We start from the raw sequence: 26,522 nt of genomic DNA on the forward strand, positions 1-26,522 counted from the left end.
AAACCCCCATTTCAATCAAGTACTTATGAATTAGAACACATATTTTGCAACTTTTGCAATTTAGTCCTAAAAGTCCAATTAAGCACTTTATGAGTAAAATTACTTAACGATATTTTTACACAATATTTTAATCAATAAATAAACCTTAAAACTTAACCGAAATAAATTTTTTGACTTCAAATTCATGGTTCTAAAATCGTCATTCCGTTTAGGCCCTAAATTGGGTTGTTACAGCAACTTATGGAAATAAGCCCTAATAGGCAAATTAAACATGCAATCTATAAAATTTCTTATCAATACTCTAACACATGCATCTAATCACTCGGTAAATCATAAAAATTAATAGAAATAAACTTTTCTATATCAGATTTGTGGTTTCGCAACCACTATTCCATTTAGGCCCTATTTCAAGATGTTACATCCACTATCACTATTTTTGGTCTTATTACCATTTAAGGACTCATACTTCAAGGTTCTATAGCTATTTAATACTTTTAGCTACTAGAACTCAACTTTTGCACTTTATGCGATTTAGTCCTTTTTTATCAAATTGAGCATGTCAACGGTAAAAATTCTTAACAAAATTTTTATATGGTACTACTACCATGCTGTAGGCAATAAAATAATAATAAATTTTTTTGCTTCGAATTTGTGGTCCTGAAACTAGTGTTTCGATTTCACTAAAAATAGGCTGTTACAGGATCTCTCAGGTACACAACCACAACCATCTAGAAACCAAGGTGATTCCACAATTTCAAAGAAGAAAAAATGTTTATGATACAAGTGATTATGTTTCTTCTACTTCATTTAACGATGCTACCACGCTATTGGCGGAAAACATACGGATTTTGGCATTGAAATAAGTAGGAGCATAGCTTCTGAAGTGCTAATTCAACAAAAGTCAGAAATGGTCATTCAAGAAATTGCTCTAAAATTATATCCAACCTTATGTGAAGTAGAAGGATTAACTGAGGATGAGTGCTAGTGTGCATTGAGCAAAATTCCAGACCATCCAACGTATATGTTCATTTCCGTTAGTCTACCTTCTTCTGTACGATTGGAATGGGTGAGAAGATTTCTTTCTAACCATTAAAATCCATGGTTGTATTGGTGATATTTTGGTAACTTTTTGTACTTGTAATATTTGGATGGTATAATGACATGATATAATGTCATTACAATGTTGTAACCTTTTGATTTTGTAAAATTGAACATATAGATTATGACATATAAGCTAATGAAATCATGTAACTTTTTGTTAATAGATGAACATTATGTTTAGATATAAAATATAATTCTCAAGCTATTTATTACTTCTAATATTTTGCTTTTTATTTAGAATAATTAAATTATTTATTTCACTAATGAAATTTTAGCATATTAAATATGTATTGCAGTTTAAAAATAATAAAGTAGGTTATATATTATTTTTATAATATTATACACTATGATTTTTTAATTTATATTTTAATAATAATTTTATTAAGAATGTTATTAAATTATATATTGTGTTATTAAATTATATTTAATAATTATGTTAAATATGATAAAATTATTTATAATATTTCTATTAAAATATATTCATAATAATCATATTAAAATTTAATAAAAATAAAAATAATCATCCACCTAAAAGATTTCTACTAAGGGTACTTTGGTCATTTAAGTCTTTTTCCTTATACTATTACAACATCTATTCCATTCAACTAAACAATTGAATTATTGGTTACAGCTCTATTCTATTACAAACCTATTCCATTACAATGAACCAAACGTACCCTTAGACTTTTTAAATAAAATTTTCAATGGGTTGTAAACGGACATTATGGACTTTTTTTTTTGGATTTTTGAACGTTAAAATTACTTGATTGTTGGTTTAGATGGTTTTAATTACTTACTTAATGTGATGATAATTAAATGAACTAACAAATTTTCGCAGCTAAGGGAGGCCGCCAAGTATTAAGGTACACCTTATACCTTCTAATTGTGTGAATGAAATGATTAATTTAGAAAAGCATGCAATTAGGTCTAATTTCTTACATGAAATATTCTGCACTTGTGTGGTATGTATGATTGGTTGGTATGGTTTGTGAAGTTTTAAATGGAGAGTCACCTCGGTAGTTAATGTGATGTTCCAAATTTGGGTCAAACCATCCCAATCGGGTTTGGGCTATCACACATGAGATCAAGTGGGATCTCTATTTAGTACCCTTAGGACCTTTAATTTTTTCTTGAAGTTTTATTTCAATGTTAGCTATCCTAGAATGTTAGCAATGGTCATGAATGATTTGATCTAACGGGACATATCTAGAGAGCAATTGAATTGAATTTAATAAGAAAGTAAAGTTGTTGACTCATGGTCACTAAACTAACTATAAAAACGACTAAGGCAAGCACACTTATTGAACAATAGTATGGTTATGGTGAGTAGGGAATATAATATCCATGACTAAAAGTACTAGTAATTATCGTTTTTCTATTATTTAGCTGATAAATTGGAGTGATTGTTTTTAATCTAAAATTACTAAACTAATCTAACTAAGAACGCAACAGAGAATGAAATAGGAAAATAATCGAAGATAACCAATGAGATAAACAATACCCAGGAATGAATCCACCTAGACTTCACCTATTATTATGAAATTAAACAAATTATTCACTTATGTTTTGATCCGTAGAAATCCCTAAATTATGTTAATATCTCTTTTGAGAGTAAGAACAACTGACTCTAGGTTGATTAATTGAAATCGCTTTCTAATTAAAACCCCTATTATCACATTAACTCAATCTATGGATTCCCTTGTAACACCTCTTAACCCGTATTCTTTTCCAAAAAGGGTTACGGAGCATTACCGAAGCTTTCAAAACATTTTTTAGATAATTCACGTAAATCAGTATTCATTAAATGAGATTATTCAAAACGTCCCTTAACTGGACCCTCAAGGCCCAATACGAGCATTAGGATCAAGTTGAGACTTAATCGAAAACTCTAAGAATTTTTCGTGAATTGTCAAAAATTTTCCAAGGTGCAGGGCTCAAACGCTAGTATGGTCAGAGGGACACGCCCGTGTGACCCTGGGACATGCCTATGCTTTAGGCCGTGTTTGACCTCATGTAACTCTCTGACTTGTGCACAAGGCCATGCCACATGCCCATATTCTAGGCCGTGTTGTTAACTAAATTCTTTCGAAATTAGGTGCAGCCTTCACACAGCCAAGACACATGCCTGTGTTCTAGGCCGTGTAGCACACACGGCTGAGACACATGCCCGTGTCTCTTTCCATGTGCTCAATTTTGAGCATTTTGTTTCTTATAATTTAAAGTGCAGGGGACACACGGCCTAACCGTACGCCTATGTACCAGGTTGTGTGTCACACACGGTCTAGACACACGATTGTGTGTCTGCCCGTGTAGACAAAATAAAACCATTTCTAGCTTCATTTCTCCCCCAAATTCACACCAATGACCTGCACTTAAACTCACATCCAATTGCCAACCAACTCAAGCATTCAAATTAAGCAACTCTATCATTCAACATGGCATATCATTACATGCATACATGTTTATAATCTTACCTTGGTATGTTCATATGTTAGGCATAATTTGAGCAAGCATTTAACATGTATATAGCTACCATAGTATGGCATTACAAGTATATCAAAAAAACCATTACTAGCCATACCAATAGCTGAATTACAAACCACATATTTAAGCCATCTATGGCCAAGTTAGCTTATACAAGCCATTATACCAAAATGATTTTACTATATATACCCAAAATAAGCTAGTAGATAGTGTGATGATGCTCCAATGACCTCTAACCTCTGTGAGCTTTCGAGCACTACAAAACAGGGGAAAATAAAATGGAGTAAGCATTACATGCTTAGTAAGTTCGTATAACAGAAACTAAACTTACCAATCCCGTTTATTAAATCTAAGCATACAATATCATGTTTTCCATCCATTTGACAAAATTGCCTAAACACATGCATTCTATCAAACATGTTAATTACAAAATCTTCACATCAATCAAGTAAACATAGATGAGCTCATCATGCAACATTCTTTCAAGAAATTATCATTTGATCTCATAATTCTATCATCATGCCAAGAGTTCTGTCCGTTAGATCATTGATATTCCGATGGATACTCAAGTAGTACAATCAAGGTGTACAATTCAATAACCTATCAATTCTTATTCAGAGGTACCCGTTAGGGCACTTAATTGAAGAACACACTCTCGAGCCACATATCGTACTACAGGATTACCAGCCCAGGCTAAATCCTTTATGTAACGTATGCTCAGAAGAGCTAAATTGGGATTACCAGTTCAGGCTAAATCCTAATTGTAACATATGCTCGAGAGGGATTACATTAGGATTACCCGTCCTGGCTAAATCCTTTCTATAACAAGGTTAATAGGATTACTTGTCTGAGCTAAATCCCGTCAGCAACAAATGCAGGACCTCATTCATTTCGGGAAGACACATTTATCCATCGAAATTCAATATTCAAATGAGACTTCACCCTTTTTCCAACATTTCCGAGCATGTAATCATTTCACACATTTATAACATTCACATAAATATAATTCATATTACATACAATCATAACATTCAAGTTAACATATTTACATGCTCGATTAAGTTACAAGAATTTACCTCGACACTGGTTCGCTTATAAAATCAACTAATCTGAAATCTTTTTCTTTTTCCTCAATCTAACCTCGAATTTGTGTTGTTCGGATCTATATAAAGAACTTTAATCATCAATTTCACACATTTCATATTTATTTGTACTCAATTTACGTCCTAGGCAAAAATATCATTTTGCTCACAACTTTTCCATAAATTTCAATTTCGTCCCTAGGCTCGGAAAATGAAATTCATGCAATTTACTCCCTACTCCAAGCCTAACTTAAATTTCAATATAAAATTTACACCGTATATTTTCTATAAATTTTATAATTTTTCATCAACTTTCATAACTTTGCATTTTAGTCCCTAAATCATGTTTTCATCAAAAATCACTTTGTAAAAGTTGTTTATCTATCAACAATCTTCCATTTTCTACCATAAATTTCTAGTTTTCAGCATATGCATCCATGACCTAATTACCGTACTTTCATAACTCTTCAAATTGATCCCCTAAGTAGATAGATTAAGCTATCATGGTTTCAAACATATCAAAATTACTAAAAACGGGACAAGGAAACTTACCCAATTAAGCCATGAAAGTTTCTTCTCTCTTCTAAAGTTTCCATGTATTTTTGGGGAAGAAGATGAGAAAATAAGATGATAATTTTTTATCATCTTTTAATTAATTAAATTATTTTAATTTCCAATTTAGTCCTTGTCCTTTTTCCAAATTTCCATGGATGAGTCACTAAAATATCTGTATACTTTTCTTTAATGGTCTAATTTAAGGACCTCAAGTTTTGAATTCCATAGCTATTTAATCCTTCTAGCTACTAGAATTCAACTTTTACATTTTATGCGATTTAGTCCTTCTCATAATTAAGCACATAATCGATAAAATTTTCTTATCAAAATTTTCACATGACATTTCTAACATATTACAGACCACGTAATAAAAATAAATAAATTTTATTTTTGGATCGAATTTGTGGTCCCGAAACCACTGTTCCAATTTTCACTGAAAAATGGCTTGTTACAACTCTTCCCTCTTTTAAGATTTTCGTCCTCGAAAATCTTACCAGTAAAAAGATTCGGTATTGGTTCCTCATAGTATCCTCCTGTTCCCAGGTAGCCTTTTCTATACCGTGTCGTTGCCAAAGGACTTTTACTAAAGCTACCTTTTTATTTCTTAACTCTTTTGTTTCCCAAGTTAAGATTTTGAACGGTTCTTCACTATATGTCATATCAGGCTGAATCTCTACCTCTGTCAGAGAAATAAATGTGAAGGATTGGATTGATACCGCCGTAGCATAGGCACATGAAAAACATTATGAATCTGATCAAGTGTTGGTGGTAAAGCTAATCGATATGCAACCAGTCCGATTCTTTTTGTAATCTCATATGGTCCAATGAACTGTGGACTCAGTTTTCCTTTACGACCAAACCGAAGAACTTTCTTCCAAGGCGATACTTTCAAGAATACCTTGTCACTAATTCAAATTCTATTTCTTTTCATTTCATATTAGCGTAAGACTTTTGACGATCAGAGGTTGCTTTCAAACAGTCCCGAATTACTTTCACTTTTTCCTTGATTTCACAAACTAAATCAACTCCGTCTAAATTTTTCTCACTGAGTTATGTCCAATACAATGGAGTTCTACATTTGTGACCATACAAAGCCTTATACGGTGCCATTTTGATGTTGGACTGATAACTATTATTGTAAGCAAATTCAACTAAAGGCAAATTCTTTTCCCGGTTACCTTCAAAATCAAGTATACAACATCGAAGCATATCCTCCAACATCTGTATTACACGTTTGGATTGACTATCTGTCTGTGGATGAAATGCAATGCTAAAGTGTAACTGAATACCCAGAGCTTCTTGTAATTTGCTCTAGAATCGATATGTAAACCAAGGGTCTCTATCTGAAATAATGGAGACAGGCACTCCATGCAATCTGACAATCTCAGAGATATATAATTCAAGCAATCTATCCAAAGAATAATCCATACGTACCTAAATAAAGTGTGTAGACTTTTTCAACCAATCAAAATTCGCCCAAATGACATCTTTCTTCTTTGGATACAGGGGTAATCCCGATACAAAGTCCATGGTAATTCTTTCCCATTTCCATTCCAATATCGTGACTGGCTGTAGTAATCCCGAAGGCAACTAATGTTCAATTTTACTTGCTGACATATCAAACATTTAGATACAAACTCAGAAATATCTCGTTTCATTCCCAGCCACCAGTACATCTTTTACAGATCAATATACATTTTATTACTATCAGAATGGATAGACATGTTACCATTATGAGCTTCATTCAAAATCTTCTGTACGAGTTCTGAACCTTTCAGTACACATACTCTGCCTTTGAATAACAGACAATCATCGGTCTCGATCTGAAATTCTGAGTCAGGAGTCAATTCACTTTGTATCCGTTTTGCTTGCAACTCACTATCTGTAACACCCCTAAACTCGGCCTAGACGTTACGGCCGGATCGGGCGACGTCACATGGTAGTGTTTGAAAACCGTAACTTTGCTTAAAACAATTTTCATTTAGAAAATTTTTATTATTACTTATTAATTCTAAAATCGTGTTATTTATTCAGTCGAAGGTTTTCAAAACATTTATTTAATACGGAAGCTTTTAAAACGGTTTGCGTATTTGTGAGTATTTTGTTAAAATTTTGTTTCTTTTGAAAACCCGAGTTTTCCTAATTCTAACAGTTATATACCATAACCAAAAAGAAATCCCAAACTTAAATAAAAAGCCATAGAGGCCATATTTACAATAAAATGCCCAAATAAAATTTAAAATCATAAATAAGTATGGAACAGTGTCAAAGGGGTCATGTGGCCACCATCGAGTCCTCCACTGCACCAATCCGTTAAGTCTGGGGATTACCTTTATAGATGAAACCGAAGGGGTGAGTTTACGTAACTCAGTGTGTAATACCTACATAAACAAACAGACAGTATGCATATGATCACAGTCTGGGCCTAAGCCCTTTCAGAAACCATATTGGTTTCAGTTTGGCCTTAACTCATCTCAGTACAGAATCAGTCATGCAGTTGGGCCTTAACCCATCTACATATCAGTAGCAGTAACGGATATGCAATCACAAAATCTTACCCAGCCAGCCTTTACAAACCATCTCCGTCCAACCATACACTCTATGTGGGGATATAATCAACCCACCCATCCCTACACTCCAGGAAGTACCGAGTGCGACACTAGACAGTAATTTGTAGCTGAGCTGCTAGTAAATTAGGCTCGAGGCCTTTCAGTACACTTCCTCCGAAAAAATCAACCCCCAACCCAATGCAATGAGATATAAGTTATGACATGCTATAACATGGTAACAGTACATACAATATCAATTCAGTGAAACATCATTATGCTTAATAACATGTATACATATAAATCAGTCATACATTTATTTCATTCAATTAGGGGTCTAGGCAAGCTTACTGACCCTACAGTAGGTTCACAATCATCTTAGGTAACACGTGTAACCTTGGCAACAAAGTAGTGAAAATGCGCTCACACACTCATGTTGTCTGCCCGTGTGGGCCCATACATCCATGTGGCCCACACGACCTAATTTGGCCTTGGCCGTGTGGATTACACGGCTTGGCCCAGAATCCCATAAGCTCATGTGGCTTACCTGTATGAGCCCACACACCCTTGTGGCCCATAGGGTCCAAATCGATCGAACTCATGTGTCGCACACGGCCTACCTAGCCATCACACGGTCATGTCTGGTACACACGACCTGGCCTCGTCGATCACACGCCAGTGTTAGGGCACACGGCCTACCATACGGGCGACCACACTCCCGTGTGGCATTGATAGTGAGGTTTTTAGCTTCCGTTGAAACCTCATTTTCTGTACAATAAAGTACACACCTGGTTTCAATTCGAAGCTAAAGCCACCACGAACACTCCAAAACCTATTATTGACCAACACTTCGCTCAATTAGTCACTTAAATGCTCGAATTAAACTTAACCCAAAACAAAAAAGTCCTCTTCCAAGGAGAAAAACCCTTACCTTATGAACTATAGACGCTTCCCTCTATAACTCGGCACCAGCACAACCCTCACACCCAATTTTCGACGGTCAACACAGTTAAACAAGGGTTCCCCAATTAATAACTTAAAAACCAAAATTTTAAAGCACATCATCACTTACTGAATGAGTGTGACCCTATGTTGTGTAGTATGACGAATTGAAAACAAAGTTGAAAAGGGAAAGGAAGGAAAAATGAGGATTTAGCAAGAGGAATGGTAAAATTCTGTAGCAAAGGAAAAATGGAAAAGGAAACGACAGAGACTTTTTGTAGGAGAGAAGAAAAATAACTGGGTAACTCCCAAATCCCTTATCTTGCTCTTATTAAACCATCCATTTCAACTACTTCAGTATTCTAGTCCCTCTCAAACACCCACACGGCATTAGCAGCAAAAATAATGCCCAAGTACAGACTCAAACACAAGACCTCCTCACACCAACATTCCATTTAACAACCAGACCAGTAGACTCATTCTGACATTATTTTACAAACAACTCTACTTAAACCCTTTAAGCAAGGCTAAGGCTTCAATCATTTAAAATTTTCAAAATTTGCACAAGTCAAGGCTTGAACTTGGGGCCTCACGCATACACCCAGAACACTTAACCACTGAACCAGATACATAGTTGTGTCAAATAATAATAATAACATAAACATGTATTTTTGGCTCATTACACTATCATTTTTCTGGCTTCAGAAATCTATCGCAAAAACGTGGGTCTAGCTTTTAACTCAGCTATAATTGAACCATCATCAGATAATGACAATCTAGTATTCATAGCTTGCAAGGAAAATAGAGATTTTCTGCTCAGAGCATCAGCAACCATATTGGCTTTTCTAAGATGGTAGTCAATAACAAGATCATTATCTTTTAGTAATTCAAGCCACCTACACTGTCTCAAATTCAAATATTTCTAAGTCATCAAGTACTTCAAAATTTTATGATCCGTGAATATGTGACATTTTTCACCAAACAAGTAATGCTGCCAAATTTTCTATGCAAACACTATGGCTACCAATTCAAGATCATGTGTCGAGTAGTTTCTTTCATACAGTTTTAGCTGTCTTGAATCATAGGTTACTACTTTACCTTCTTGCATCAAAACATAGCCTAAACCATTCGATAACACATCAATGTAAACTATATATTCCTTACCAGATTCTAGCTGAACTAACACTAGAGCTTTTATCAATAGAGCTTTTAGTTTGTCAAAACTCTGTTAGCATTTATCAGACCACTCAAATTCATATCTTTTTGTAATAGAGGGGTCATTAGAGAAGCTATCATTGAAAAACCTTTTACAAACCTCCGATAATAACCAGCTAGTCCCAGAAAACTTCAGACTTCAGACACATTATTCGGTGGCTTCCAGTTAACAATGGCTGAAATTTTATTCGAGTCCACCCTGACACCTTCAGCAGATACTATATGCCCAAAAAAACTAACTTCCCATAGCCAAAATTCACATTTACTAATTTTGGCATACAATTCTTTCTCTCACAAAGTTTGTAACACTATTCTCAAATGCTCCGCATGTTCATTTTCATCTCGAGAGTAAACCAAAATATCATTTATAAAGACCACTACAAACCTGTTTAAATATAGGCTGAAAATTCTGTTCATTAGATCTATAAACACTGCAGGTGCGTTTTTTAACCCAAATGGTATCACAAGAAACTCATAGTGTCCATACTTGGTTCTAAAATCTGTCTTTGGCACATCTGAATCTTTTACCCGTAGTTGATAATAACCAAAACAAATATCAATCTTTGAAAATACAGTGGCATATTTTAACTAGTCAAACAAGTCATCAATAAGAGGCAATGGATACTTGTTCTTTATTGTAACCTAGTTGAGCTGTCTGTAATCAAAGCACAGCCTCAATGATCCATCTTTCTTCTTTACAAATAGAATTGGCGCACCCCAAGGTGAAAAACTAAGTCGAGTAAAACCTCTATCAATCAATTCTTGCAACTGTACTTTCAACTCTTTCAATTCAGTGAGAGCCATTTTGTATGGTGCTATGGATATTAGTGTTGTACCCGGAACAAGATCTATAGAAAATTCCATTTCTCTATCCGGTAGTAAACCACGTAATTCTTATGGGAATACATTAGGAAATTCACATTCAACAGGCACTAACTGAATCTTTGACTCAGATACTTTAGTATCCAACACATATGCAAGATAAGCATCATAACCCTCTTTAACACACTGACCCAGGGGGTTTGAAACTTTAACCACAAATTCAGTGAATTCAACAGGTAAATTTTTAACAGACACTAAGTTTGTGCATATATATGAACGTGTGGAACCAGGATCAATCAAAGCAGTAATATCAGTATCAAGTAGAGAAAATGCACCAGTAATGACGTTTGGTATAGAAGCATCTTCTCTAGCACGAGTAGCATATGTTCTTGCAGGTGCTTGTACCTTAGATTTAACTATTGTATCATTGGTAGTACCTCGACTACCACTAACATTGTCAGGGTGATGAGGTGGTTTGCCCCTCGAAAAAGGATTACTCGGCTTTGGAGCTAGTTCTATTTCTTTTTCAACTCTTTCTAGACAATCTTTGAGAAAATGGTCAAGTGAACCACATCGACAACAAGCTCCACTTCTCAAACGGCATTCCCTGAAATGAAATTTATTGGAATACTTACACTTTGGTTTGAGGTTACTGACACTACCCACACTGGTTACATATGGCGATGAAGACCTCGGGTTAGAGCGTTAAGAGCCTCGCTCTTTTCTATAATACCCCATAGAGGTAGTAACATGATCATAATACTTCCTCATTTTCTTAGAAATAGATGACTGTGACTTGCTCATAATCCTCTTCCTAGAAACCTGAGCCTCTCTTTTAACTTGTTTCTTTTTTTACCCAATTCCTCAGCTTTGTGTACTTGATCGGCTAACACTGCAAATTCTCTTAGTTCGAGAATTTTGATCAATAACTTGGTATCTTCAATTAAACCCTCTTCGAAGCATTTACACATCTTAGCCTCAGTTAGAACCCATTTTCTAGCATATTTTCTCAACTGAACAAATTCTCATTCATACTCAGATACAGTCATGTCTCATTGCTTGAGTTCTAAACATTCTTTCTTTTTCTGATCTATAAATCTCTGACTAACATATTTCTTTCTGAATTTAGCCTGGAAGAATTCCTATGTAACGTTCTCTCTCAGTACAACTGAAGTTATGGTATTCTACCAATGATAAGTTGTATCTTTCAGTAGAGATACTGCACATTTCAGATATTCACCAGGTGTACAAAAAAATTCATCAAAAACCCGGATGGTATTTTCCAACCAAAATTCAGCTCTTTCCAAATCATCATCTGTGGTAGCTCTAAATTCTTCTGCCACATGCTTACAGATTTTATCTACCAGAGGCTTACCTGTTCTAGCGGGTTCAGCACCCTGTGGCACCTCAGGAACCGGTTGAGGAGCACGTGGGGAAGGTCATTGTACAGCAAGATTTTTTCTTAAGTCCTCAGTAAACCATTCTTTCATCAATTAAAAGAAGTTCTGTTTTGCCTCCTCAATTCGGCCCTCAGATACGGGCCTTTCACTACCAGATACAAATGTAACTCCTTGAAATGAAGCTAAAGCATTGCTCCTAACTTCCTCGGATTTAGCTCTAGCTTGGTTGGATGACATTACTATATGAAAAACACATTTAAAATGATCAGGAGACATCACACTATAACGAATTATATAATGGCATGTATAGCTAAACTTGTGTTTGCTACGTTAAATTCCAGAATTGGCGAAATCATAGCTTTGATACCACTAAATGCAATACCCTTTAACCCGTATCCATCACTGAAAAAGGGTTGCGGAGCATTACCGAAACATTTAAAATATTTTTTAGATAATTCATGTAAATTACTATTTATTAATTGAGATTATTCAAAACGTCTCTTAAATGGACCCTTGAGGCCCAATACGAGCATTAGGATCAAGTTGGGACTTAATCGAAAACTCTAAGAATTTTTCGTGAATTTTTAAAAAATTTTCCAAAGTGTAGGGCTCACACGCCCGTGGGGTCCAAGGGACATGCCTATGCTGCAGGCCGTGTTTGACCCGTGTAACTCTCTGACTTGTGCACAAGGTGATGCCACATGCCCGTGTGCTAGGTCATGTGGTTAATTAAATTCTTTTGAAATTAGGTGCAGGTTTCACACGGCCAAGATACACACCCGTGTTCTAGGCGATGAAGCACACATGGCTGAGACATACACCTGTGTCTTTGCCTGTGTGCTCAATTCTAAGCATTTTGTTTCTCATAATTTAACGTGCAGGGGACACACGGCCTAACCACACGCCTATGTACCAGGTCGTGTGTCACACATGGTGTAGACACACGTCCGTCTGTCTGCCCATGTGAACAAAATAAAACCATTTCTAGTTTCATTTCTCCCCCAAATTCACACCAATGACCTACACTTAAACTCACATCTAATTGCCAGCCAACTCAAGCATTCAAATTAAGCAACTCTATCATTCAAAATGGCATATCATTTCATGCATACATGTTTATAATCTTACCTTGGTATGTTCCATATGTTAGGCATAATTTGAACAAGCATTTAACAAGTATATAGCTACCATAGTATGACATTACAAGTATATCAAAAAAACCATTACTGGTCATTCCAATGGCTAGATTATAAACCACATATTTAAGCCATCTATGGCCAAGTTAGCCTATACATGCCATTATACCAAAATGATTTTACTATATATACCCAAAATGAGCTAGTGGATAGTGTGATGATGCTCCAATGACCTCCAACCTTCGCGAGCTTTCGAGCACTATAAAACAGGTGAAAATAAAATGGAGTAAGCATTACATGCTTAGTAAGTTCGTATAACAGAAACTAAGTTTACCAATCCCGTTTATTAAATCTTAGCATACAATATCATGTTTTCCATCCATTTGGAAAAATTGCCTAAACACATGCATTCATTCAAACATGTTAGTCACAAAATCTTTACATCAATTAAGTAAACATAGATGAGCTTATCATGCAACATTCTTTCAAGATATTTTCATTTCATCTCATAATTCTATCATCATGCCAAGAGTTCTGTCTGTTGAATCATCGATATTCTGATGGATACTCAAGTAGTACACTCAAGGTGTATAATTTAATAACCCGTCAATTCTTATTTAGATGTACCATTAGGGCACTTAATCGAAGAACACACTCTCGAGCCACATATCGTACTACAAGATTACCAGTCCAGGCTAAATCCTTTATGTAACGTATGCTCAGAAAAGCTCAATTAGGATTACCAGTCTAGGCTAAATCCTAATTGTAACATATGCTCGAGGGGGATTACATCAGGATTACCCATCCGGGCTAAATCCTTTCCATAACAAGGTCAATAGGATTACTCGTCCGATCTAAATCCCGTCAACAACAAGTGCAGGACCTCATTCATTTTGGGAAGACACATTTATCCATCGAAATTCAATATTCAAATGAGACTTTACCCTTTTTCCAACATTTCCGAACATGCAATCATTTCACACTTTATAACGTTCACATAAATATAATTCATATTGCATACAATCATAACATTTAAGTTAACATATTTACATGCTCGATTAAGTTACACGAACTTACCTCGACATTGGTTCGCGTATAAAATCTACTAATCCGAAACATTTTTCTTTTCCTCGATCTAACCTAGAATTTGTGTTGCCCGAATCTATATAAAGAACTTTAATCATCAATTTCACACATTTCATATTTATTTATACTCAATTTACGTCCTAGGCAAAATTACCATTTTGCTCCTAACTTTTCCATAAATTCCAATTTCGTCCCTAGGCTCGGAAAATGAAATTCATGCAATTTACTCCCTATTCCAAGCCTAACCAAAATTTCAATATAAAATTTACGGAACATATTTTCTATAAATTTTAGAATTTTTCATCAATTTTCAAAACTTTACATTTTAGTCCCTAAATCATGTTTTTATCAAAAATCACTTTGTAAAAGTTGTTTATCTATCAACAACCTTCCATTTTCTACCATAAATTTCTAATTTTCAGCATATACATTAGTCACCTAATTTTCATACTTTCATAACTCTTCAAATTGATCCCCCAAATAGATAGATTAAGCTATTCTGGTTTTAGATATATCAAAATTACTAAAAACGGGACAAAAAAACTTACCCAATTAAGCCATGAAAGTTTCTTCTCTCTCTTCTGGGGTTTCCATGTATTTTTGGGGAAGAATATGAGAAAATAAGATGATAATTCTTTTATCATATTTTAATTAATTAAATTATTTCAATTTCCAATTTAATCCTTGCCCTTTTTCTAAATTTCTATGGATGAGTCACTAAAATATCTACATACTTTTCTTTAATGGTCTAATTACTATATAAGGACCTCAAGTTTTGAATTCCATAGTTATTTAATCCTTCTAGCTACTAGAATTTAACTTTTGCATTTTATGCGATTTAGTCCTTCTCGTAATTAAGCACATATTCGATAAAATTTTCTTATCAGAATTTTCACATGACATTTCTAACATATCACGGACCACATAATAAAATAAAAATAAATTTTATTTTTGGATCGGATTTGTGGTCCTGAAACCACTGTTCCGATTTTCACTAAAAAATGGGTTGTTACATCCCCTATTAGATTTTACTCTAATCCGGTAGATTTATGTCGTCCTATTTCTAGGATTGCATGCAACTTTGCTCAATTATGCTAGGACTACTCTTAAAAATGGACTTTTGCTCTACTAAAATAAGCACATTAAACTTGAATTAATATCACGGAAATAGTAAAACAAGAAATAATCATACATAATTGAGAATAAGAATCAAGTATTTATCATGTAAATCAAAACTCAAATAATAAAATTCATCATAAGTTTCATCCTCCTCAAGTATCTAGGGATTTAGTTCATAATCCTGAATAGAAACATCTCAAAGTTAGGATAACTGCAAGGCATAAAGAAACTCAATAAAACTCTGAAAGAAATTAAATGGAGATCTTTGATCTTGAGGGAGATCCGCTTCCGAGTTGATTCCAATGGCGTTCTTAGAGTATTTTCTTTGATCTTCTCTGAGTGCCCCCTTAAGTCTTCTTCTAATTGGTATTTATAGACTTTAGAGTGCTTAGAAAGCCTAAAAATTGGGCTTTCTACATTTCTGGGAAGCAGGGTGCAATAGCGACACGGGTTAGCACATAAGCGTGTGACTAGCCCGTGTGGAAATGCCCAAGCTGTGTAGATCCTGGAAACAGCTCTATTAGTTCGATTTTGGCTCTTTTTTCGCTCCTTTCGCTCCTAAATGCTCTTCTAAGTATAGAAACATGAATTTAAAGGATTAAGAGCATAAAATTCACTAATTTATATAATTAATCATCCAAAAACACATTAAGAATGAGATTAAAATATGTTACTTTTACAGCTCACCATTGACTCAAGTTAGATACTAAGTGCACCTAAACTATCACCTGTACGGTATTGATTTTCTAATAAAGACATATGCTCCAAGGAAAAATAGAGAGTAATATCGTAACATGTGCTTCATATGACATTTGCATTATTTGACCAATATGGGTAACTAAAGAATTGCTCATTTTTTATATCTATAATATATTAAAACTTTTGTATTCACAATTGTGTCTACAATATAGAACACAATTGGTCGACCTGTGAATACAACTAATGAGACACTAAAATGATCTTTCTATTCTTGAAAAAGACATACAATGCTCAAGTCTCTCTAAATGATTGTAGAATTTAGGCAATGAAATTGTAGACAATTTCCATCACGTGATGTTTGTTTTTAACGAGTGAATTAAGATTGGTTTCACATTGAACGATTTTGTAAATTCATTAATTTAATTCCACATTTATTTTTTTGTAAAATAAATTATTAAACGTGATAATCTTCATTATATGAATAATTAATAATAATAATAATAAAATCAGATAATATAGATAAAATGAAAAGATATAATAATTAATTATATAATTAATTGCCTGCCATATTAGTTCATAGATTAGTTTATTTCTCAACGTAGACCAAAGAGTTGGTGGCCCTACATCAGGATGACCAGAATTATATTTCTATTAAGGTAGCAGAAATTTTTTTGCATCGATTTTAAAAATCAGAGAAACACGCAACTTAAAAGAATAAGTTAACACGAAAAGCATAAAGTAGAACAAAAATATTTAATGCAGTAAAATAATAACATAAGCAGCAGCCATGCTATAGTTTAGTCGGTATAAATTGTTAGTAATACAAAAACAACAGAACACCATTCAAAATATTTGGCTAGAAAAGTGGCTACTCGATTGACTTCAAATTCGACATCTATATTATATATATATAATTATTTTGAATATATTATGTTGCAAGGAAAATGAATATAATATTATTCTTGTCCTTTGTATTTTAGAATTCCACAAAACTTACTAATCAAATCAGTCCCCTGGTTCCCTGCACGTGCTGTTGAATTGCTACTATAGTGAGCCAGCAATCATGACTCAAATTAAACGAGTTCATGAAAGTATCAACACAATTATAATATGAGAGATTATATAATAATGTGATTTATTGTTTAGATTACGGTGATAACCATTAATGTCATAAAATATTTATAAAATAATTTAACAATTAAAAGAATTTAATTTAAAATAATCCACATCGACTTAATTCATAAATTGGTTTATGAGCCAGTTGCGACCCAATCCAAGTTTGAATTAAATAATTTTAAATATATTTTAATTTAAATTAATTATACATTAATATAATTAATATTTTAAATAATGAAATTTCCTCAAGTTACCATATAGATATTGTCTTGATCAATTTCGTTGACTAATACATGCACTTATGAATCCAAATCAATTATATTTTCTTTTCCACAGTAAGTAGAGAAATTGCAGGAAACATCAGTTTTAAAATATTGAAATAATTATTTTTTGGGTGAAATGAAATAAAAATTTTAATCAGCAAGAGTAGGCTAACCACTCACAATCACTGATATATATTTATATTATCTAATTAAATAAATGGCAGATGTCACGTTTGAAATTTTGGACTAACCTATAAGCAAAATTGACTTCTACATTACTATATTACACTGAAGCCTGAAATAATTTGCTGTTTTAGGAATAAATAAAGAAAAAAACTACGTTCTGAAAAAGCAATCATCAACACCTACAATAAATTTTAACCCAGATAATAATATTTAAAATATTTCAGCTAGTAAAAAAATGTTAAAAATCAATTATTATTAGAGATAATATTTTATGCATTATTAAATCGTTGATGCATATCAATGAATCACATTAAATCATCTTATCAATAAGTAAAATAATAAAATCTTTCGATACTTATAAAATTAAGTTATATTTTTTTTAAATGTGTTACTATCACAATTTAAATTAAATTATAATTATTTTAAATGTATAATAATTATTAAAAAATTATATGTAATTTTTTAAATTAATATTTTTAAATTAAATATTATAATTATTTTAAAATGTGAATTTAGTAATATGATGAAAAATTACAATATTATTGATTATAGATAGATAATTATATTAAAATATTGATATAATATTTTTTAAATATTAATAATTTGTGCAATAAAAAATGCAATAAATTATTAAAATTTTGATAATTTACTGAAATTGGGCTGTATATCTAACAATCTTTCAAACTAATGACTTTCCTTAATAAAAAAAGAAAAGAAAAGAAATCAAATGTATTGCAATTTTCTATTCAATTTTGGTCAGAGGAGTCGGATTGGACTGAGAGTATATTTTCTGTAACAATCTTTCAAGGTAATCGACCCAAGCAAATTTGTCTGGATCTGCTGTCATGTAATATGTAATGACAGGCAAGTACTTTCTATAAATTCACAAAATGAAAGGCATTTAGCAATAAGCTTGTTTCTCTCTTCAATATTAATCTGGTCTTTGCTTTCCAGTTATGGAGCTTCAACTCCCTTCATTCCAAGTCCTCCTCAGCATCCTCCTTGTTTCCTTCTTCATATTCAGAAGTTTAAAGAAATCAAAACCCAAAAATCCCGACCTTAAGCCAATTCCAGGGCCGAGAAAATTCCCCGTGATCGGGAATTTGCACCAAATCGCTAGCCCATCACCCCACAAGACGTTGAGAGACTTGGCCCTGAAACATGGACCACTGATGCATCTCCAACTGGGGGAGATATCGACGGTGATAGTATCTTCACCGGAAGTGGCTAAAGAGGTGACGAAAACCCACGACATCAACTTCTCGTACAGGCCAGCCATGGAAGTTCCCAGGGTCTACACCTACGATTTCACCAACATCGCCTTTGCACCCTACGGGAACTACTGGAGATACCTTCGCAAAGTGTGCAACACGGAGCTGTTGACCGCCTCGAGGGTCCAGTCCTTTCGGTCTATAAGAGAAGCAGAGGTTTTAAATCTGGTGAAAACGATACATGAGAGCGAGGGGAAGCCGGTGAACCTTAGCGACATGATTTTCTCAATGACATATGGGATAGTTGCCAGAGCGGCCTTTGGGAAAAAATGCAAGGATCAACAGACTTACATTGACAGCATAACCGAACTCACAAAGTTGCTTTCTGGCTTCAGTTTGTCTGATTTTTATCCTTCCATTAAACCGCTTCAGCTTTTTAGTGGTATGAAGACCAAAGTTGAGAAGATGCATAAGGAGAATGATAAGATCATCGCGAACATCATTAAGGAACATAGAGAGAGAAGGGCCAGAGAAAAGAGCGGACAAGCAGAAGCTGAACAAGAAGATCTCGTTGATGTGCTCTTAAGGATTCAGGAGGAGAATGAGTTCCCCTTGGCTGACAAGAACATCAAATCAGTCATTGTGGTATGTTATTAACCCTTTGTTTATACTTGTCTGACCTTTTACCTTGTCTTCTTCTTCTTCAGACGTCCTTATTTTCCATTGAAAATGTTATGCTTGCCTTTCAGGACGTTTTTGGTGCGGGAAGTGAAACATCATCCACAACCGTGGAGTGGGCACTCTCCGAAATGATAAAAAATCCATGGGTGATGAAGGAGGCCCAAGCTGAAGTAAGGCGAGTTTTCGGACCAAAAGGAAACGTTGACGAAACAGGCCTTCATGAACTCAAATACTTGAAAGCAGTCATTAGGGAAACCTTCCGAATCCGCCCATCCGTGCCATTGTTGCTCCCAAGAGAATGTCACCAAGCTTGCGAAATTAATGGCTACCATGTCCCGGAAAAAACCAGAGTCCTCATTAACGCATGGGCCCTCGGAAGAGACCCTAATTACTGGAACGAACCCGACAAATTTAACCCTGAAAGGTTCCTCAATGGTTCAGTCGATTACACGGGAACAAATTACGAATTCATCCCATTTGGGGCTGGAAGAAGGATGTGCCCAGGGATCACCTTTGCCACACCCAACCTCGAGCTGCCTTTGGCCCATCTGTTGTTCCATTTTGACTGGAAGCTACCTAATGGAATGAAAGGGGAAGATCTTGATATGAGTGAGGTGTTTGGCATGACTGTCAAGAGGAAAACTGAACTTGTTCTTATTCCAACTCCATATCATGGATCTAAAATTGTTCATTAGAACCACAAAGATCATTTGGTTGGTTTCCTTTCAGTATCATATGTCCTAGTTGCCATGTTGTAACTTATACCCCTAAAACATAATACTTGTTCCTGTCAGGTCTTTGGTAAAACACAATAAGCTTACGCCGCCTATTTCTTTTTGTTAATGTTAATGAAACATGGAATAACCGGATTTGAACCGGTGCTTGGCCCTACTTTTGATTTTTTGATGTTAAATAAAGCTTGTAACTATTGCATTATTTAAATTATAATATTATAAAACCTAAGTTGTAATCTATTGATAGGGTATTTAGAAAAAAATCAAATTTTAATATTAATAAAATATCAATGTTATAATATTTTATTAATTCAAAATTGAAGTATTTGCTTTAGGTATTAACTTGAATTTGTTTTCAATTAAAGTGAATGATATTTATAAAAATATTTTTTTTTCAAATTAATTAATGAACAATTATAATTATAAATTTTATTACTATCTTCTATTATTAATGGGAGTGATTTACTGACATTGATGTAAAACTAAATTTGTTTTATATATTTTCGTAACTTTGTATATGATTAATATTTTAACAATTCAACGACCATATTCATGCTCTATTCATGTAGATCATACATGTTAAGTTTAGCGTAAATAAAAATGTAACGATCCAATTTTAGTCAAAGTCAAAAAATGCGCTTTCAAACCCAATTTCGTAAACCGAGTTAATGAAATTATGAATAAAAGAATTTATGCATTTAATATAAAAACATATTAATAGACGGTCGAGTAATTTAATCGAGAAAATCATTAATTATAGTACAAGGACTAAACTGTAAAAGGACAATCGCTGTTAAGTTTTAAGTTAGACTGTAACACCCTATACCCTGCCTAGTCACCAAGCACGAATATCAAGATGCCACACCACTGTCACACATCACACAAATTATAAAATGTCACATTAATAGGCAATCATCCTCTTTGTTAGAGTTCTTACAAATTTTTAAGTCAAGCATATATTAATCATCATTAAAACATGTCAAACTACTTCAAACAAACTTATAATATCAATTAAACATGCATTAGAGCCACTTATCAAAATTCCAAAATAAGTTACATAGGTATAGATACTGACACAAATATATCGATATTTCTCTTAAATGGTATCAATACCGATTGGAAAATCGATACCAAAACAACATTCTGTTTCTCGTCTAAAAGTCAATCACAGAATTTATCAGTACTTTTATTAAATTATCGATCATTTTAACCTCAGTTTCGATACTCGTGGTAAGGTATCAATACCAAATTACAATATTGACTTCTTGCACATTGAAATATCACAGAGGTATCGTTTTTATAACCCGAATATTGATACCTCTACTCTAGACCACAAAAATTCAACACATCTAAGCATTTAATCCATTCCAACAAATTTATTCTCAACATGGATCATTTACTTCCTTAAACCTGTGAAAAATAGAACTTCAACAATGACAATGTATCGCAAAGAAAAGAGAAAGAAAAATAAAGAACACAGATTTTTATATGGAAAACCTTTCGAGAAAAAAACACGGGCAGAGGAGAAGATAATTCACTATGTAGAATTTGAATGAGTACAAGAAGAGTAGACTATGTCTATTTCTAGGCTTGTAAAACCATATTCTAATAGAAGGAGTGTAGTAAGTTTGAAACACCTTATTCTAATCAAAACCAAATAAATGAAGTGTAATAAGGTTGAAAAACCTTGTTCTAAAATAAAATAAGAGTAGTTCTATATGAATTTTACTTTTATTTTATTTTACCACTTTATTTTATTTTAACAAGGATTCGAGTCACTCAATTCTAACAATCTCTACCTTGACATGAATTCTCAATAAATATGTTCTTCACCACAAACTCTCAACAAACAAGTTCTCCACCTCTTCCACGAAACCCCTTAAGGGTTATGTTTCAACAATGAACACCAACCAAGTCTAAGAAATGCTCTTGGTTATTGGAAGTGACTTAGTCATCATATCTACAAGATTTACATGAATACTAATTTTGCTTACAACAAAATCACCATGAACAAATAATATCACGAACAAAATGATACTGAACATCAATGTGCTTTGTTCTCTCATGAAACATTTGATCTTTTGTAAGGAAAATGGCACTTTGACTGTTACAAAATATTATACTGATTTGAAGGTCTTCATTGAGTTCACTAAAGGGTCCTTTCAACTGAATGACTTCTTTACAAGCCTTATTAATTGCCATGTACTCAGCTTCAGTGGTAAACAAAACAACTGTAGTTCGTAAAGTGGATTTCCAACTGATTGCACAACCTTTGATTGTAAAGACATAACCTGTGAGAGATCTTCTTCTATCAAGGTCTCCAGCAAAATCACCATCGACATACCCAATGACTCCATCTCTAGTTCTTCCAAACTATAAGCAAACATCAGTAGTACCTCGTAAGTATCTTAAAATCCACTGAACTACTTTCTAATGCTTTTTACCGAGATTCGCTATGTACATGCTAACTGCACTAACTGCATATAATAAATCTGGACATGAATAAACCATAACATACATGAGAGATCCCACTATACTAGAATATGGAACATGTGATGTGTACTCAATCTCATCATCTGATTGTGGAGACAAAGCTAATAAAAGTCTAAAATGAACTACTAAAGGAGCATTAATAGGCTTAGCACTTACATATTGAACTTACAAAGAACTTTCTCAATGTATCCCTTCTGACTTAGGTACAAATTACTTGTTTTTCTATCTCTGAGAATCTCTATACAAAGTATTTTCTTTGCTAGTCCCATATCTTTCATCTCAAATTCTTCACTAAGCTAGGATTTGACCTTTCTTATCTTTCTTTTATCTTTCGCTGCTATCTACATGTCATTAACATAGAGGAGTGGATACACAAAAGAACCATCACTGTTTTTCTTAAAGTAAACACAAATGCCAAAGATACTTCTTTTGAAATCATGAGAAGTCAAAAAGAAATCAAACCTTTTGTACCACTGTCTTAGTGATTGTTTCAAACCGTAAAAGGGACTTTTTCAGTAAGCAAACATAGTCCTCTTTTTCTGAGATTATAAATGTAACACCCAAACCCGGCCTAGACATTATGGCTGAGTCTGTGATGTCACATTGGAGTGTTTTCCAAAACATTTACTGATAAAAGATCTGTTCTTGATAAACACTTTTTGGATTTGTAAAAGAAAGGTTAGGAGGCCTAGCTCATTGTGAAAACTCAAGTTGTTTAGGTAAAATATTATTTAAACTAGTTTATTACTAACTTTAAAATTGTGTTTGTTACGGAAGCTTTTAAAACGTGTTGCGTGAGCGTGGTGTTTTTGGAGAAATATTTGTTTATATTTTCACGTTTTCAATACTAACAGGTGTAATATAAAAATAGGATAATTAAATCTACCAAATTAAGTAAAAATTGACCTTATTACATAATAAAAACCCAATATAAAATCTCAATTATAAGAAAAGAAATAACTAGGTCGAGTGGCCACCTCTGAGTCCTCCGTCGCCTTGATCCGTCTAAGCTTGGGGATTTGCTGCACAAATGACATATGGGTGAGTTTACGAAAACTCAGTGTGCAAAAACCCAAAATAACAAACAATTAGAGTAATGAAAATTGGGCCTAAGCCCTTTTAATATCAGTTAGGAGCATTAACCCCCTTTTTAGTAACAGTAGCAATCTGGGCCTTAGCCCATTTCAGTGATAAAAGCAGTCTAGGCCTTAGCCCATATCAGTATAGTATGCAGACAAGGAATCCTACCCAATCCATCCGCTACACACCAACTCCGTACCAGCCCTACAGACCATGTGGGGACAAAATCGACCCACCCAACCCTACATACCAAAACGTACTGTATTTGGTACTAAGCAGTATTTGCAGCAGAGCTGCTAGTAACAGGCTTATAGCCTTTCAGTACACTTCCTCCAAAACATATATCCCACCCCATGTAATGCAACATAATATCATATGTGTATACAGAAGTGTCATGCTCAAAACAGTCATATATAATATAGGGGTATTTCAGTCAATTTACCTTATAGGGGTATAAAGGTCATTTCATCAGAATGGGGTCTAAGTGTACTTACTGATCCAACAGTAGGTCCATAGTAGTTTTGAGTGACCCATGCAACCTTATCAGTCAATTAGTGGTATTGGGCCTTTAGCCTATATTACGAGCCCAGCTGGGTGTAGGAATACCGGTACCCCCATGGCACAGTGGAAAATTTTATATATATACATTCCGACGATCCAAACCATTGATCCATGTGTGAGGAACGAATCGGGGTAAAAAAGTTTCGAAATTACCAAAATTTCAATTTGAGTAGACAGTGAAGCCTCGGCAATGAGAATACTATTTTGATTTCGAATCCAAGCCGCAATCCTTATGATCCCGACCTCTACGCAATCCACCCAGTTGACAATAAATAGAAGAAATCCCCAAAAACTATTTTCAGAGATATTTTTTTTTGCTTGACGACTGCTAGACCTAATAGCAAAGCTTCGGGTTTGTATATATATATTCACTTTTTAGGGTTTCTTTCCCTTTCTGTATATAACTTCCCTTATAATTGGTATGTATATAACGAATTAAATTTTAATCCAAACATAATAATCATAATTAAAATAAATAAATATAATAATATTTTAACCGAAAATTATAATTACATTAATTATAATAAAAATTTCGGTAAACTATATTTATTTAAATTTATATACGAACCAAATTCATATATTAATAGAATTATGTTCTCATTATGTGTACAACATCCTTGTACATATAATATGTTCGATATTTGATTGCCCAATTAAATTAATTCTATAATTAATTTAATTTATGTGACAACCAAACGCAATACCAACTATGTTTTATTTCGTTCATTTCAACCATAGGGTATGACCCTGTAGGTTCTTGTAACGTTAGCAGTAATACTAGAACGATTCTAATGTTACAAACAATCAGTGGCATCTAGCAATGCATCATTGCTACCTAAGTTACAAGAAGTCATGATTCGACATAACCATCTCATGATTGATCTTTGGGCATACTCTTACACTGGGCCCATACTCTCGTATGGCCTATATAGCCCAAAAATGGCCTCAGTCATGTAGTTCACACAACCTGGCCCACAATTTACCATATTTTGTGCATTTTCACCATGTGGGCCCACATGGCCTAATTCGGCCAAGAATGGCCCAATACCATTTTGGCCCATGAAAACGCTCATGGCCATTCCGTTGACATCACAGTATCGTTTTACTACTAGGCCTGCCACACGGGAGGCCATACACTCGAGTGGTGCTGATAACCCACTTTTCGGCTTTCAGCTTTTGCTATCTGCATCTAATGATAGTGTTCACACACACCTGTTATGAAGTTGTAGCCGAAATGCCGCCGAGATCCAGAACCTATGGTTAACCACAACCTCTCATTAGTCTCAAACCCTTGATAATCCAATACCATAAAATTGAAATTGCCTCAACCAAATCATGCACTTACCAATCAATAGTCGCAACCTTCCCTTGTTCTAACTCCACGTACTCTTTTCAATGCTTTACCTTCACAAGTACAATTAGCCAACTCATAAACATCTATAATTCTACAAAAATATAACTAAAACTTAACCTTTACCGATAGAGAAATTATCAGTTGTAAAGGAAAAGTAATCGACCCAACCTTTTCTTATTAAAATCGAGGCCCTAGCAACATTCGACAAAATCACTATGTTACAAGTCAATACTTTAGGTGAAAAAAGAGAATGAAAGAGAAGGGTACATCCGGCCCACAAAGGAAGAAGTCGTCATTTCTTGAGAAGAAAACTTACCAGAACTTAGCCAAGACCCCACGTCTAGAAGTAGCCTGAATGGTCAAAACGAGAAGTACCCCCAAAACCCTTAGCAAAAAATAGCTATTCAGAAAAGGGAAAAACTCCTAAAACGCAAGAAGGAAAATGAAAGTGCTAAACTGACCAAATGAGGTGTATGACCCCTAGGCTGAATTCATGAGTGCTTAGAGTCCCCATTCGACTAACTTCCCACAACTTCAAATCCCTTGATTTGCTCTTAAAAACTCTCCTCCTATCTCTCCTCAACTTCCCCCTACTGACTCTCCATGATTGATGCAAACTCCCCTCCCTTATCAGTGTTTTAGTCAACCATTACTAC

General features: G+C 34.1%; 1 protein-coding gene across 1 annotated transcript; it reads left to right on the forward strand.

The window, feature by feature from the left end:
* The first annotated feature begins 18,571 nt into the window (after positions 1-18,571).
* Positions 18,572-20,535, forward strand: LOC107898600 (cytochrome P450 71D10). Its single transcript, XM_016824100.2, has 2 exons — positions 18,572-19,608; positions 19,713-20,535. The coding sequence occupies exons 1-2, from the start codon at positions 18,709-18,711 to the stop codon at positions 20,337-20,339; spliced, it is 1,527 nt and encodes a 508-aa protein (XP_016679589.1). The 5' UTR covers positions 18,572-18,708; the 3' UTR covers positions 20,340-20,535.
* Positions 20,536-26,522: the final 5,987 nt, after the last annotated feature.

Source organism: Gossypium hirsutum, chromosome A13 (assembly GCF_007990345.1).
Source record: "Gossypium hirsutum isolate 1008001.06 chromosome A13, Gossypium_hirsutum_v2.1, whole genome shotgun sequence".
NCBI lineage: Eukaryota > Viridiplantae > Streptophyta > Magnoliopsida > Malvales > Malvaceae > Gossypium > Gossypium hirsutum.